The 15,315-nt window shown below is 32.9% G+C and overlaps 2 protein-coding genes across 2 annotated transcripts; both read left to right on the top strand.

Moving 5' to 3' along the window:
- Window positions 1–3,063: 3,063 nt before the first annotated feature.
- Window positions 3,064–5,935, top strand: LOC118035816 (uncharacterized). The gene is made up of 5 exons (XM_035041473.2): window positions 3,064–3,337; window positions 3,412–3,607; window positions 3,691–3,777; window positions 5,340–5,525; window positions 5,635–5,935. Exons 1-4 carry the CDS (start codon window positions 3,120–3,122, stop codon window positions 5,493–5,495), a joined length of 657 nt encoding a protein of 218 aa, XP_034897364.1. The 5' UTR covers window positions 3,064–3,119; the 3' UTR covers window positions 5,496–5,525; window positions 5,635–5,935.
- Window positions 5,936–10,580: 4,645 nt separating this feature from the next.
- LOC118035772 (amino acid transporter AVT6A) lies at window positions 10,581–14,409 on the top strand. The gene is made up of 5 exons (XM_035041409.2): window positions 10,581–11,091; window positions 11,354–11,506; window positions 12,160–12,363; window positions 12,819–13,284; window positions 14,041–14,409. The coding sequence occupies exons 1-5, from the start codon at window positions 10,686–10,688 to the stop codon at window positions 14,177–14,179; spliced, it is 1,368 nt and encodes a 455-aa protein (XP_034897300.1). The 5' UTR covers window positions 10,581–10,685; the 3' UTR covers window positions 14,180–14,409.
- Window positions 14,410–15,315: the final 906 nt, after the last annotated feature.

Genomic DNA, 15,315 nt, shown 5'->3' with positions numbered 1-15,315 from the left:
ATGGGCCCGCAAGCGTTGATTATAATCCTGATCATGATGTACATATCGCATCAGATTGACCTAAAAAAAAAAAAAATTCCAATAATATTGTCAGTGCCACGTAAGACATAAATAATAGTGGAGTAACAACCATATAGTAAAATCTTTTGACAAGCTAAGAATAGTTTTAAATTCGGTAAGAGAGGCTGCGTGTTTATAGCTTACTTTAACATCAGCCTATTAATGTTGATGTGATTATACCTTCTACCAAACCAGGCTAACCAGCAATTTAAGATTCTGGAAAGATCCGTTCCCTCTTTATCCCGTTGGTAAATCAGAGTAACATATTTAAAGAATAATTACTCATGGGAGATAAACACCAGCAAGAGAGATAAGATTGAAAGAACATTAAATATGATTGAGAATATTCATATAGATTTTAAATTCGATTTTCGCTTTCATCGTTTATTTATATTTTTCTTCATAGTAAATTTAATAAAAACTACTCATAATTGTTTACTAAACATATAATTTAGTAAATATTATATGTTTAGAACATAGTTCCCAGCCTATATGCTTATTAAATAAATAAACCAGTCCATGATTTTTAAGATCTTGCTAATCAACTAAATGACCTTGTTTGGAATATAGTTTACAATTGAAGAAGATTTTTTTTTTTTTCATTTTAAAAGTTAATGGATGGGGATCTTTGTACCGGACTTTTCATATGTTTTCTGGGAAATTCGTTGGAACTAGAATTTCCATGGTCTGTACTGATTTTGGTACTTTTATCATTTTCATATTGTAAGTAGGTTTGAACTAATTAGAATCACAACGATATTCTAAGAAATTATTTATTTTTGCGTCTTAATTGTTTTACTTTATATAAAAAATAATATTTTAAAATAAAAATTTTATTTTAATATGTTTTTAAATAAAAAATATTTAAAAAAACAATTTCAAAACACTTAATAAATCATTATAGCATTATACAGAGAGAGGGAGAGAGAATATGATATAAATGGACAAGGAAGCTGGAGAGGAAATGAGGTTGTCAGGATGTATTTTTATTTGTTTGAGGTGGTTCCTAAATTCTATTCTATGGCTTAAATAAATGAAAAGAAGAAATGATGTACTCGGAAGTCGGATCCATGGGCCCCTGTCCCTCAATGCGTACAGCTTTCTTCACATAAATATCAATCAATGTGTAAAGAGAGCAGTGTTTTAAAACACCGACGGACTAACGTGTCAACTTGAAATTTGGCTGATTTGAGATATTTGTGTTAAAAAAATAATAAAGGAATGATTTACATGGTTTAACTTTGTGAAAAACCTGATTTGATTCATGATTCTTGATCGATTCAATAAAAAAACCTTTTATTTTATTATTATTATTATTATTTTATTTTAATCAGTTTTAAAAAAATCTGAATTGACTTTGATTAAACAACTGATATATAATCTAAAGCTTCTTTAAGTTAGGTTTAAAATTATAAAGGAGATCTCATCAATCTAATTAAAAAAAATTTATAACGTGATAGCTTTTGTTTTTAGATGTTATTTAAAAGTGTATTTATATTAAAAAATATTAAATTTATATTTTTTTTAAAAAAAATTAATATATATATATATAAATATTTTAAATTATCAAATAAAAAAATATTTTTTAAAAAAAAACTTTAGAGTATGAACACGCAATGACTTGGCATCTCTCATCCGGCTGGGGACAAAACACACCCCACTTGGAGGTCATCGACCAGACCCTAGTGGAGGAACCCGTGTACCTCGTCACCGAGGGGGAAATCCTCCGGTCAAACCACTTTCTGGAATTTCCTATTAAGATGAAGAGAATAAATAAAACATAGGCTCTCTGTGCATTCTGATTTTTGGTCTCCACGATCTTCATATTCGACTCTGAACGAATGGTTGCTTTTTTGCGAATAAGAGGTGGCGATCTCTGACTGGTTCAGAGGTTATTTCATACAGCACACAAAGCTCACTCTACCGGAATCAGCTTTTACAGTAACTAAACGATCCACTAGTCCTAAACTAATCTCCTGCCTGCAACACACTCACGTGACCTCTCTAATTCGAGGTTTGATTAGTTCAAGGCTATACAAAATGCCTCGAGCCCTAAAATAAGAGGACATTTCCATCTTCTTCTTCTTCCTCCTCGAGCTATTCCTTACAAAATCATACAATATAGTCTTTTAAAACTTTCTTTTCTCCTCCATCTTTATTTAACTTGAACATCCAAAGGTTTTGTATTGTTTTAAAAGATTTTCTTTGTTTTGTAGCCTTCTGCAACCCGTGACTTCCCACTTGAACAAGCTTTCCCTTAGAGGTTCATCGCGACCTCATGAAGAATGGTACTAGGTGCGTGTATGTAGGTATAATAATGGTTTTTTTTAATGTGTTTTTTATTTGAAAAATTATTAAAATAATTAAATTTTATTTTTAAATTTTTATTTTTTATATCAGTACATCAAAATAATTTAAAAAAAACTAATAGTGTATCACACACCTTTACACTGATCTAATTTTGGGAGTGTTTATGAGTATAGTAGTGGTTTCTTTTTTTTTAAAAAAATAAATAAAAAATTATTAAATCTAGTAAAGTCCATGATGCAGGTCATGAATTTGATATATTAAGTCGTGAAGTCTGAAATAATTTAATACATCAGCGTTTTAATATTTTTTTAAACAATATCATCTTTTTCTTTTATAATCAAATTATGTGTTTATTATTATCTTTAAACCAGGCAGATAAATTATTCAACTGTAATACAATTTAATTTATAAACTTATGCTGAGCCGAATTGAAAGTCTTAATTTTTTACCTGTTAGGTCAGATTAAATGACAATAAAAAAATTTCACAACCTAAACATTTTTTTATTATTATTAATATTTTTTTTTATCCCAGTGACAGCAACCTTGTTATTCCTATAGATTTTCTCATGATCGTGACCTCACCAAAATGGCATATTATTTGAAGTGGTGGAAGGAAAACAAGGCCGCCCCTAGAGTTAAAGGCCCATGAATCAGTTTGCTATAGGATCCATATACACAGGAGGCATATTTTTTTTTTTTTTAAAAAAAAAAAAAAAAGCGCCTCCGGTTAACAACTGTAACGGAAACGATGGATTTTGGGAGCTCCGACGTTAGCTTATGGAAAAACTCCCTCTCTGCATACCCAACCCGAATTCAATCTCTCAACAAACCAAACCTCGTTTCTCTTGACGATTTTTACAGAATCGAACTCCCTTCTCTCATTAACCAACGAAACCCTGACCCCCACATCACCACTCCCGAGCTCTCCAAGCTCATGCAATGGAAACTCTCCCGTGGAAAATGGAGGTGCTAAGATTTATTTACTTAACTTCTTTATAGCACGAGTAGTTATTACTTAGCTTATTTAATGTTCATTTCAGACCGCGTTTGCTGGATTTTGTGTCGTCCTTGGACGAATCGCTCGTGAAATCGGCTTCTCAAAAGGCATTTGAATCGCTTCCTGATGTATCCAAAGCTGTGTCTGCGCTTACGGTTTTAAAAGGTGTTGGTCCGGCAACCGCCTCTGCCGTTTTGGCTGCTTATGCGCCTGGTGTAGCACCTTTCATGTCTGATGAGGTAATTTTCATGGGAAATTGTTTTGATTTTTTTCTTTTATGTTTTGGTGTTCATTATTTGGTTTGTTGTGATGATGGTGATAGGCCATGGAGGCTGTTCTGGGTAACTCTAAAGATTACACACTGAAGCAGTATCTATTGTTTGTTGATAAATTGCAGACAAAATCCAAGGTCAGTTTCATTTTTCTTTTATTAGTACGATTAAAAAGTGGTGTTCTTCTTGTCATCTGTATGGATGGAAGTTTCAGTCGGACTCGGGAGTTAGGACATTGACATTCGTATCTTGTTTTGGGTTGGTTATTGCTTTGCATAGTATTGTGACTGATTGTATTGGCTTGTAAACATGTTCTTAATTTAAGATGGACTTTGCTTTCATGGCTATTTTTATTGGGAAATTATAAGATGGTCCCTGGAAAATGGGGCTTTCGCAGCTGTCACATAATGGTGGTTTAATTGGAATGGGGCGGGGGGGGGGTCCAGTATGGTTATTCTTGTTGAATAATTGAATTTTCATTTTAGGCTGATGTCTCATGATTCTGAATCTTACAATATTGTCTGCTGTCATCTGAAAGCAGATTTATTGTACATGTATCGCTTCCAATCTACTAATTTATGCTTCACGGATGCTTTCCTACAGTATGTTTTGTTCCAATAACAAGTAGTTGATGGTATTTCTGGCGCTTCTGTGTATTTGTATTCATCTGTTTGTGCCTTTTTTCTGGATGGAATCCTTAGTCAAGGCAACATGGACCTAAACATCAACTTAGTAGTAGAGACAACTATGTTGCTTTTGCTTGTACAATTATGGGCTTATAAACTAGGAACACTGTTAATAAATCAACTTCAAGTTCTGCGTCACTCCAAAGCATATTGTTTATTGTTTTTGAGCAATAATGGACATTATGGCTCTATTCTGAAGCATCAGAAGTGAACCATAAAATTGTTTGAGAGGAATTAGTGAATAAAAGTTTTTGTTCTCCTGATCATGTCTGTCTTGGTCTTTGATTAGTATCGTTTTCATATTTACAAGTGGGTGCTCAGAATGGAAGAGATTCTTGTAAAATGTAGGAGATTGATGAGTTGTCTAAGACAGCGAATATGAAATTTAAAAGATGGGAAATATGTGGTGATATAAATGGAGTTTCAAGTCCTGCTAGTTTTGTATCATTGCCCTGTTTCTGTAAAAAGCACGCGATATCCTCTCATCATACTAAATTTGCTGGTTGCTTCGGACCAGTTAAGAGGGGGGCTCAAATTCACAAAACAAAAGGTCTGTTAATTTAGGAAGCTTTATGTGGGAGCTTGTAAAGGGGTTGGTGGGCAGCAATGTTATGGAAAGTAATGTGCATGTCTAATCATGTGATCAAAACATGGGATATTGTAGCTATAATTATTTAATTAGAGTTTTCTTTGATGATGGTTAACTGAACAGTGGTAAAAAAGTTCAGCAAAAGCTTTGGCCACACCTTGCACATTAGAGAAATTAGATAAATTAGTTTTTGGCAGGATTGCTCGAGTACCGGAAATGGGAATGTTTTAAAACACATTCTAGAAAATTTGATATACTGAACCATCATGTGATTTCAATTTAACATGATATCTTGGATGTTAGCTTAAAGGCCCAAGATTCATTATTCGTCTTTCTGCATGTGTACATGTTATTTGTTGAAGGAATTGAAGTAATGTAAGTTCTCCTTGACTTGCTGGTGTTTTATCTGTTGAAAATATTTAAGGAATTAAGTTCAGTGGAGGACATTTTTACACCATCAGACATAGAAAGGGCCCTGTGGAGTTCTGCTGTAGGGGCCAAGTTGCTAGCTTTGCAATCAGATCCAGACTCCAAGAAGGCTAACACGGCCAGAGACATCAAGAGAAAGAGAAAACGTTGATCTAGGGACGTGCCACTTGCACCAATGCTTGTAAGCTCTTTGCTAATTTATAAACATTCTTTATGCATACTTACCTGCTCATGAACAGCAAATCCTCTTCAATTTTTATTTACCTGTTTATTTGGCTTTCACCCTGCAGGTGCTAATGATCGATCAGTGCCTGCTAATCTCACATCACTAATTTTCAGCGCCCTGTGTTGGTTAAAGAGTTGCAAAGCCAGAACTTACAGGACAGCATTTTGTCCTCAAATCACTTCGCTAGTACACTTAACATGGTCACTGCATGTAATATTAGGTTGGGAGATTCAATCTTAGGTGAGGCAGTTAGCTCTTTCATTTATTATGGAAATTTGAAGAACTCGCTAATCTTATGGGACCTTGTGTTGTGTATTATTATTTCTCCAATGCCATCAAAGAAGGGGTCCCTAATCTGTTTGCTAGCTTTGCAGCAGCTACTTGCTCCTCTTCTCTTTTCTTAAAGATAGTAGTTCTGACCTTACTCCTGACCACATTTTTTCATTCTCACCTGGGACCTCCCCCGCGATGGAGAGGGATGATTCCATCAAGCCCAGAAGTTTTGCAGCTAACTTCAACAGATTCACATTCGAGAAGTGGAGCGGTTTTGTTTATTATATAGTAAATCAGGGACCTCATCCCCTTCACAAGTCAGATTTGACATCTTCAAGCTATGCTATGTTTCAAGTCAGATTTAGGCTAGTTACATTTATGATACATTGAAGGTCAGTTTTGGACTCCCTGTATGCAGACCCAAATATTCTTATACGCTTAAGCATAAACCAGTGCTTACCTGCCGTGTTTCGAAATGTTCGGTGAATTTTGTGCGAATGCGATGGCGTGCTTTCATTCATTTTGACTGTCCTTAGTCGCATGATGTTGATGATTCTAAAATCTGAAGTGGATAGAGAGGGCTGATCACCTGGCTCATGACCCGGAATGCGAGGCAAAGTCTAAGGATATTTTAATTTTAAAAAATAAAAAAATATTATTTTAATTTATTTTTAAAAAAAAAAATCTTTTAAAAATAATTACTACAATATTCTATTATATTCCATCCAAGATTATAGACAATAAGACTATGAGTGTGTTTGATATTACAATAACTGTTGTGGTTGTGATTTGAAAAAAAATATTTTTTATAAAAAGTACTTTTAGTTGAGGTTGATTTGAAAAAATAGGTGTTTAGTTAAAACTGTGGTTGAAATTGAGGTCGAAGAAAAAGTAGTTTAATGTATTTGGTTAAGAATGCTTTTGAAATTGAGGTTATAAAATAATTTTAAAATATATATATTAATATTGATGATTTTTAATTTTAATATTGTGGATTTAACTGTTGTTATTACATCATAAAATAAATCATACTTTATATAAAATATTTTTTTATTATTTCATTGAACTATCTACAATTTCATCACGTCTGAAATACATTCGACACTTTTGTTGATTTTTTTAACACGTAACAACATAACTTGTAAAATATAATCAGGAACAAATTAGAATTGTGATTAAATTCTGCAAATATTACGTCATCAAGCGAATAAAACACAATTAAAAAATAAAAAATATATTTTTTTATTTTATTAAGTCGAATCCAGTTCAATACATTTTGCGCGTTAGACCGGACCCAGTCCGGCCGGAACAAGGGAGCATAGCTCCACTGTTCAATACTCCACTGTTCACTGAACAGTGGACACTTGCCTCCATTGTTCAGTGAACAGTGAAGGCATGCTACACTGTTTAGTGAACAGTGTAGTATGGTTGCCTTTTTAGCCATGCAAGAAAGCAGCAGCTTACTACTTTCCATCTCCATGCGTTTCCCACGCAATTTATTATGGGATCTATGTACAGTAAGTAATTTTTTTTCTTTAACCAAACGTTTACCCAATATGTTTTTAAAGAAACGTGAACGCCAACACGTAGCCAAACAGGCTTTATATAAACTGCCTTGAACAACAAGGTATGCCATTTTCAACCTAACTATCTTCATCCTCTTACAACCTATGATTCTAGTTGTAATTATTTCCGCAAACAAACAACACAAATTCCAAGGATATTGTACTCTTTCACTTGTGTTAACTTAAACACCAACGAGCTTTTAAACCTAGGCCATGTTTGTTTTCCAGAAAGTAGTTTTCAGAAAATCATTTTCCTAACTTTCATGTGTTTGTTTGTCATTAGGAAAGTTGGTCAACAAAAAACACTTTCTGGTCAATTTCAGTCAAAGAAAAATTTGACTTGGTTTTCAGGAAAGTGTTTTCCCTTCAGCTATGTTTGTTTTCCGGAAAGTGGTTTCCGGGAAATCACTTTCCAAATTTTCTTGTGTTTGTTTGTCAGTAGGAAAGTTGGTCAATGGAAAACACTTTCCAGTAAAAGAAAAATTTGGCTTGGTTTTAAAGAAAGTGTTTTCCTGAAAAATTTGGGGGGAAAACACTTTCCGGAAGTTGTGAAAAATTTAGAAATGTCATTATTTGCTGATTATATCAAATTTAATCCTCAAATTTTTTATTGCTATATATATTTTGTTTTGAATATTTATTTTTCAATTTCATCTTTTAAAATTTTATTTTTATATTAACTTTGATCCTTATTTTTATAATTGATATTTGCTTTTTCCTTATCATTTTTTTATTGAAAATTTTTATCTATCAAATTTGATCCTCATTCTTTTGATTGTTACTTATTTTATTTGAAATAATTTATGAAATGTTGATTATTATTATTTTAATTTCTTCATCTTTCATCTTTCATTTTTTTTTAATTTTTTAGATTTCATCTCTATTATTTTGATTATTATTTATTTTATTTGAGATAATTTATGAAATTATATTTTTTTCAATTTCATTCTCATTCAACTTTTAAATTTGTAAGATTTGTTCTTTATTATTTTAATAAACTTGAGAAAAATAAAATATTAATAAGTTATTTTCCAGCTCATTTTTCATGACATAACCAAACACTGGAAAGTATTTTTCAATTTATTTTTCATTACACTATTAAACATTAAAAAATATTTTTTTAGAATTTATTTTTTAAAAAAAATATATTTTTCAGCAAACAAACAGTAAATAATAAAAAACTTGTGTGCGAGTTTGTGCTAAGTACAACTTTCTTCGCCGTCCACTCGCCTCGAAAAAAACAATATCTGTAAGGTTTTTGGAGAACCTCATCATATGCTGAACATCATCACTTCCCTTTCAACCTTGATACAGAGCAAATTACCAACAAAAACACAATCATACAACTACACTTGTTGGCTGTTGCCGACTCCGAAATTATCAAATCAGAAGGCGAAATAGAGTAGCGAGGTTCAGACATGTGTGGCCTTGTAGGCAAGCCCTCGATTATATAGTAGATTCCGTTTTTTATGACGAGGCTTTCGCGAGTTGATATGGGTTTGGGTTGGGACTCGCCACTAGTGCAAACCAAAGACCATGTGCGGTGTCGAACAAGGGCTAGGGTGGCGCCCTTTAATGACTGCATCGCACTTTCGTGGTTTGGTTGGCCAATCGTAGAAATTGTACAACACCACTAATTTTTATTTTTTAAAACTGTTCATTACTTTGCATTTCTCTAAATTCATTGTAGACTCACTGTTAAATTAACATTGCCGCCTTTTATTTTTTATTTTGGTCATCAAATCTTATTCCTTTTCAATTCCATCCTAACATGTAATGTTGGTAGTATTTTTATGTGTTGAGATTTTATTTTCTTTATATATTCTTGTGAATTCTAAGTGTTTGATAAATTTAAAAATTGAATATAAGTCAAATAAAATGAGTTTAAAGGAGATGGACAAACAAAAAGAAAGAAACAAATGGGATCCCTTTTATTTTTTGTGAAAAACTTCATTTTGGTTGATATTGTGTTCATTTACAAATTTTTGGTTCCTGCTGTTTCTATAATGTACGTTTCGATTCTAATCTTTATTCATTTAATTTTTCGGTCATTGATTTTTTTTTTATATAAAAAAAAGGTTATTGAAAAAAAAAACAGAGAGAGGCTGGCTTGCCACATTTCAACAATAAAAAAAATTAATTTTAATGTTAAAGAATTTATCTTACCAAGAGAAATGTTATTAAGGTAGTTTGAAACTTTTATCTTTTCAAGAAAAGTACACTAAAGTTTAAACAGATTTTTTATATTTCAATTTAATTTTGGGTTTCTGATCAATTGAAGGGTGTTTTAAGGTTAACCAGGGATTGAATATAGTTCTATATAATATGTATTTGATATTTTTAGGTTAAAAGGATTGAGAATAGATTTCTAAGGATTCTGAAACTAAGGCCCTATCTTTTTGGCACAATTGCAAATATGAATATTATGTTGTTTGTTTATTTGTTTTTTAAAAAATAATAAGATAGACAACATGTGCTCTATCTTTAAAAAATCAAGGAAATAAGCTTAAACTCGCATTTTTGGCCTTCTTTCTATTAGGCTAAGTGCGTAAGCTCATAATTAATGATTTTATCACATTAATTTTTCTTTCTCAATCACATAAAAATATCAAGGTATTATTTTATTTTAAAAAAAAAAATTTACTTTTAAAATCATGATATGTTTTTATTAAAAAACAATATTTCTAATTAAAAATATATATTTTTTACTCTAGTGGTGTTACTCTTCAAGATACTTTTTATTTTAAAATATATTAAAATAATATATATAATTACTTTTTAAAATTTATTTTTAACATTAGCATGTCAAATTGATTTAAAAATACTAAAAAACAATTTAAAGAAAAAAAATCAAAATTTTTCAAATATATTTTTACATGGAAAAAATAAAAAGATGCCTTAGTGTTTGTAGAGTGAGGTTATTTTTTTAAAAAGAGTTTTTTTAAAAAATAATAATATTAAAATAATATTTTTTTAATATAATTTTAATGTTTTATATTAAAAATATATACAATCAAGTATTTTAACATATGTTTTTCAGCCCTTCCGTTACTCGAAAAAGGTCAACCCTCTCAACTGGACAAAAATCCAACTCTTCCCACTTGGCAATACTATATTGGCCTAGACATTGTGATCACCATTGCGTCCACGTCGTTTCCCGCGTTAACAAAGAAACCCCGTCCCGGAAACGCCTCTGCATCGCATAAAAAGAGGCCCTCTTCTTCATTCCATCTCTCCCTCAAGATACAATACAACGACGGCCAAAAATTCTGCCTTAATGACGGTTATGTCCTCAAACGACATAAAATACCGGAGGATTCCACGCATATCACACCTCCCACAAAAACACGACGATTACGAGCCTCTCGAGTTAGGCTTCAATGGAGCATCCTTCTCCGGCGCTGTTTTTAACCTCTCAACAACGATTGTCGGTGCCGGAATAATGGCTTTGCCGTCCACGGTCAAGCAATTGGGGCTAATTCCAGGTATTATTATGATTCTAATGGGAGCTGCGTTAACAGAAACTTCAATTGATATGATATTGAGATTCGGCCGAGCTTCTAAAACTGCCACGTACTCTGGCGTTGTTGCCGATTCGTTTGGTGGTTTTTGGCGGACTCTCCTTCAGATCTGCATCGTTATTAATAATCTGGGCATGCTTATTGTGTACATGATTATTATCGGTATGAACTTTATCGTTGCAAATTTAGTGTTTTAATTGAGAGAACTTGATACTGTAATCAATGATAAAATCAGAAATTGTTTTTTAAGTGTTAATCATATTTTTCTAGCCCAGGGTTTTAGACAAAATGTTTGATTTTCTTAATTAGAGACTAGAAGCAGTAATACGAATTTGAATTTTGAATCTCTATTGTTTGATACTGACATAGTTGGTGATTAACATGGCATTGTTGTTTTGGGAATTTCTTTTTTCTTGTGCGGCAGGAGATGTGCTATCCGGGACGTGGTCAGATGGAGTGCGGCATTCTGGTGTTATGGAAGAATGGTTTGATCAACATTGGTGGACTACACGTTGCCCCTTGTTGCTGTTCACCACGGTCTTTGTTTTTGCTCCTCTCATCTCATTCAAGCATGTTGGTAAGCATGCTCACTGTAGTAATACGACATTGGCTATGGAACCTTCAATTATGTAAATATGCTTGAGCCCCAGAAGACTTTACAGGTTTAGTGGATACTGAGACAGTTGATTGGAGTTCTTAGTTATTGCTGTATAAGGCTGTCGTTGCAATGGACCGAGTTCAGCAATTTGACTTGATTATTATTTTTTATTTAGTAACTAAAAAAAAGTCAACCGTGTTTTTTTAGTGAATTCGAAGTTATCTTGTCAATTCTTTGGCACAGCAGATTTCTGTTTTTACCACTGAAGCATTACAGGATAGCTGGCCTGTTTGTTTTATTAGATGAAGAAAATAATATAGATATATGGTATGTATACATTGCTGTCGGAGCAATTGCTTTCCTCAGCATGTTCCATGCAACTGTAAAGCATGAGGAGCCTTGATATTGTGTAACAAAGCTACCTTCTTGCTTCTAAAGAATAATTTTCTACTTTTCTTTATATTCTAAGAATGTCCATGCTAATCATGCTAGTACATCTTATGTAGGATTAGTGATATGCTTTGATGCGCATGGGGCATCACCTTTTATTTTTTGTAATTATATCAGCTTAACAACTATGGGAAATGAAGACTAATTTTTGTTCCCTATTCTTCTTGGTGTGGTGATACTAGATTCATTAAGATACACATCAGCGTTGGCGGTGGGTTTGGCCATTGTATTTGTTGCCATCACTGCAGGAGTGGCAGTTGTTAAACTAACTGAAGGAACCATTGGAATGCCACGTTTGATGCCTGAAGTAGTTGATCAGACATCATTTTGGAAACTTTTCACCACGGTACCTATTATAGTCACAGCTTATATCTGCCACCACAATGGTGAGTTATGAATCTCGATATATTTGCTGTTAGTTAGAACAGCTTTCTGATCAGTTATCAGATGTTTGAATTGCATCTTGTTTTTCAGCTTCAACTAAACTTACTTGATGCTCTTACTAATTTTTTATTTTCATTTTGAAATAACATTCATGCAGCCAATATCATTGTGTGGTTTCTTGTGATTTGGAATTTCTTCTGGTGTATCAGGTTCCCTGAGTTGCCTTGAGTGCTTCACTTTTGCTTAGTGATTACCTTATCTAGTGAATCAGCATATCCAAGTTGCAAAGTTAATTGTTTGCTGTGGTTTAAGCTACCTGAATGCCTTGATGGATGGACATCGATGTGTCATTTAGGTGCACGTCATATAGCTATCTACCATATGAAATCCATATTATGGATAGCTCTCATTATATTCGTAACCTTTTAGATGTTTGCTTGTACAATGTGTTTTGCAGTTCACCCCATAGAGAATGAACTAAAAGACCACACCCACATGAAGTCAATAGTTCGGACATCCCTAACACTATGCTCGTCAGTCTATATTGCTACCAGTTTCTTTGGAGTTCTTCTTTTTGGTGATACAACACTGGATGATGTCCTTGCCAATTTTGATGGTGATCTTGGTGTTCCATATAGCTCACTGCTTGATGATGTGGTCAGGGTCAGCTATGGTGTCCACCTGATGCTTGTCTTCCCTATTGTGTTCTTCTCCCTTCGCCTCAACCTGGATGAGCTTCTGTTCCCGTTTGCCACCCCCATTGCATATGACAATCGGAGATTCTTCTTAATGACTTCAGCTCTCATGGGATTTATCTTTCTGGGAGCCAATTTTGTGCCTAACATCTGGGATGCCTTCCAGTTCACTGGTGCGACAGCTGCCATCGCTGTTGGTTTTATTTTCCCAGCTGCCATTGCTCTCAGGTAAGCATGTGCTATTAATTATGCATCACAACGCTCTATCAATGTTAGGATCATTAATTAAATTTCCTTCAGATCTTAAATGGACGAGAACCTGAAGCAAACTTGTCTGTTGGGTCGATTAACATAGTTTATTTTTCTCTCTCATACATGGTTGTAACCTGAATTTTAGGACATCTGGTAGGTAGAGGGGGTGGTTCAGCACTGGACCTAGCTTAAATCCAAAGTAGTTAGTTTCTTTCCTGGAATAATAATCATTATAATGCTAGTAATGATCTAGCTTAAATTTACTGGGGTTGTCAATGTTGAGTGCCAACTGTTTGATGTTGGAGTTTCCAGAGTTGCTGTCTCTAGCAGGATTGTATCGGATGAAATGCTATCAATTGTTTATTGATATTTGGATTTTGATATTTTACAATGAACTAGCAGATATCATAAAGAAATGCTATAGTATACGATTGGTAAAGCACGTGCTATGTAGTTTTTCGTTAAGAACTTTAATCTGTCTTAGCTTGTACATTTCAATACATCCACCTAAGACAATTATGATTTTTTGGCATTAAAAATACAGTCTACAAATTGAATAATTCAATTCATAAATTTGGTTTTTTGATATGAAACCTGACGGCAACTTGTCCTCGGTTCAAATATTTTCATAGAGGGCTGAACTTGACACACTCACACTGCACACAGTCACAAAGTAAACTGCATTCTTAGTTCTTAGGCATTAAGTATTGCCTACTCCCTGTTTGTCTTCAGGGACATGCATGGAATTGCCACAAAGAATGACAGACGAGCATCGTGGGTGCTGATATTATTGGCTGTCTCATCAAGTACAGCAGCCATCTGTAGTGATATTTACAGCATTTTCACAAGTGACACTGGAATTAAAAGCTGATGATGACCAGCAGGTCAACTGAATCCAGGTGAACGCGCGCCACTCATGTGGATTAAAGTTGTTAACCATAAACCGTGTGGTTATGTTTTCTGGCCGTGATGCTTTTGATGAAATGTGCAATCTGTGATTCTTCGGTTACGAGCTAACCAAGATCTTGTATATAAACCAGTTAACCAAGAACTTGTGGTCAAGCAATAAGAAAAAAAATAAAATTATACAGAATTGCATTATCTCTCCCTTCTCTCTAATTTCTTCTACTTCTCCTTATTTTTCTTCTAAAGTCTTGTTTGTCAAGGAAAATCTATAACAAATGGTTTCATAGCCACTCTTCCTAGGGAAAGGAAAATCCTTTTGTGCAAAGAAGCAAATAACAATGGTAGATAACAGTAAAATCAAGGCTTTAGAGGTGCATGGTAGGAAGGTGGATGAGCAGATTCAATAATTGCAAGAAAAGACACAGTATGGCAAGAAGCCCGATCAAATCAAGGCTTTAGAGGTGCCGATCACTTTTTTTTATCCTATTTATTTCTCTTTTCCTTGACTTCTGTATCTGCTATTTTAAAATTTCAAAGTAGTTTTTTAATTTGTTATTTTTTTTGTATTTGGTCCATATTTTTTTATTATTAATTTTTATTTAGAATAATTTATAAATTTAGAATTCTTTTTTAATTTCATCTCCCTTTAATTTTTTTCATCTTTGAAGTTATGTTTTTATTTTTTAAAATGTTATTTGTTTTATTTGAGATAATTTTTAATTTTTTTTTTTACAATTTCATTCTTCTTGAGTTTTTTTTCCTGTCAAATTTAATCACTATTTTTTTTATTGTTATTTTTTTTCATTTTTATAATTTTTTATAATTATTTTTTTTTCAATTTCATATTGCAATATTAAATTATTTAGGAATTGAGCTTTTAGATTAAGCTTTGATTTAGGATTTAACAAGTTATGAGGTTTAAAGATTAATCTAGATTTAGAAAATTCACTCAAGTTTGTTTAGTTTTTTATTTTATTTTTTAAGATTTTTTTTTGTATTTTCCACCGCGAGCATTTATTTAATTGAAGATTGTCATCCGTTAGTTTTTTTTAATTTGCTTCCTATAAATTTTTTTCATTGATTTTTAAAATGACTCAGTTT

The sequence above is a fragment of the Populus alba genome, chromosome 2, assembly GCF_005239225.2.
Source record: "Populus alba chromosome 2, ASM523922v2, whole genome shotgun sequence".
NCBI lineage: Eukaryota > Viridiplantae > Streptophyta > Magnoliopsida > Malpighiales > Salicaceae > Populus > Populus alba.
Note: the sequence above shows the minus strand (reverse complement) of the source record. Positions and strands in the feature narration are given on the sequence as shown.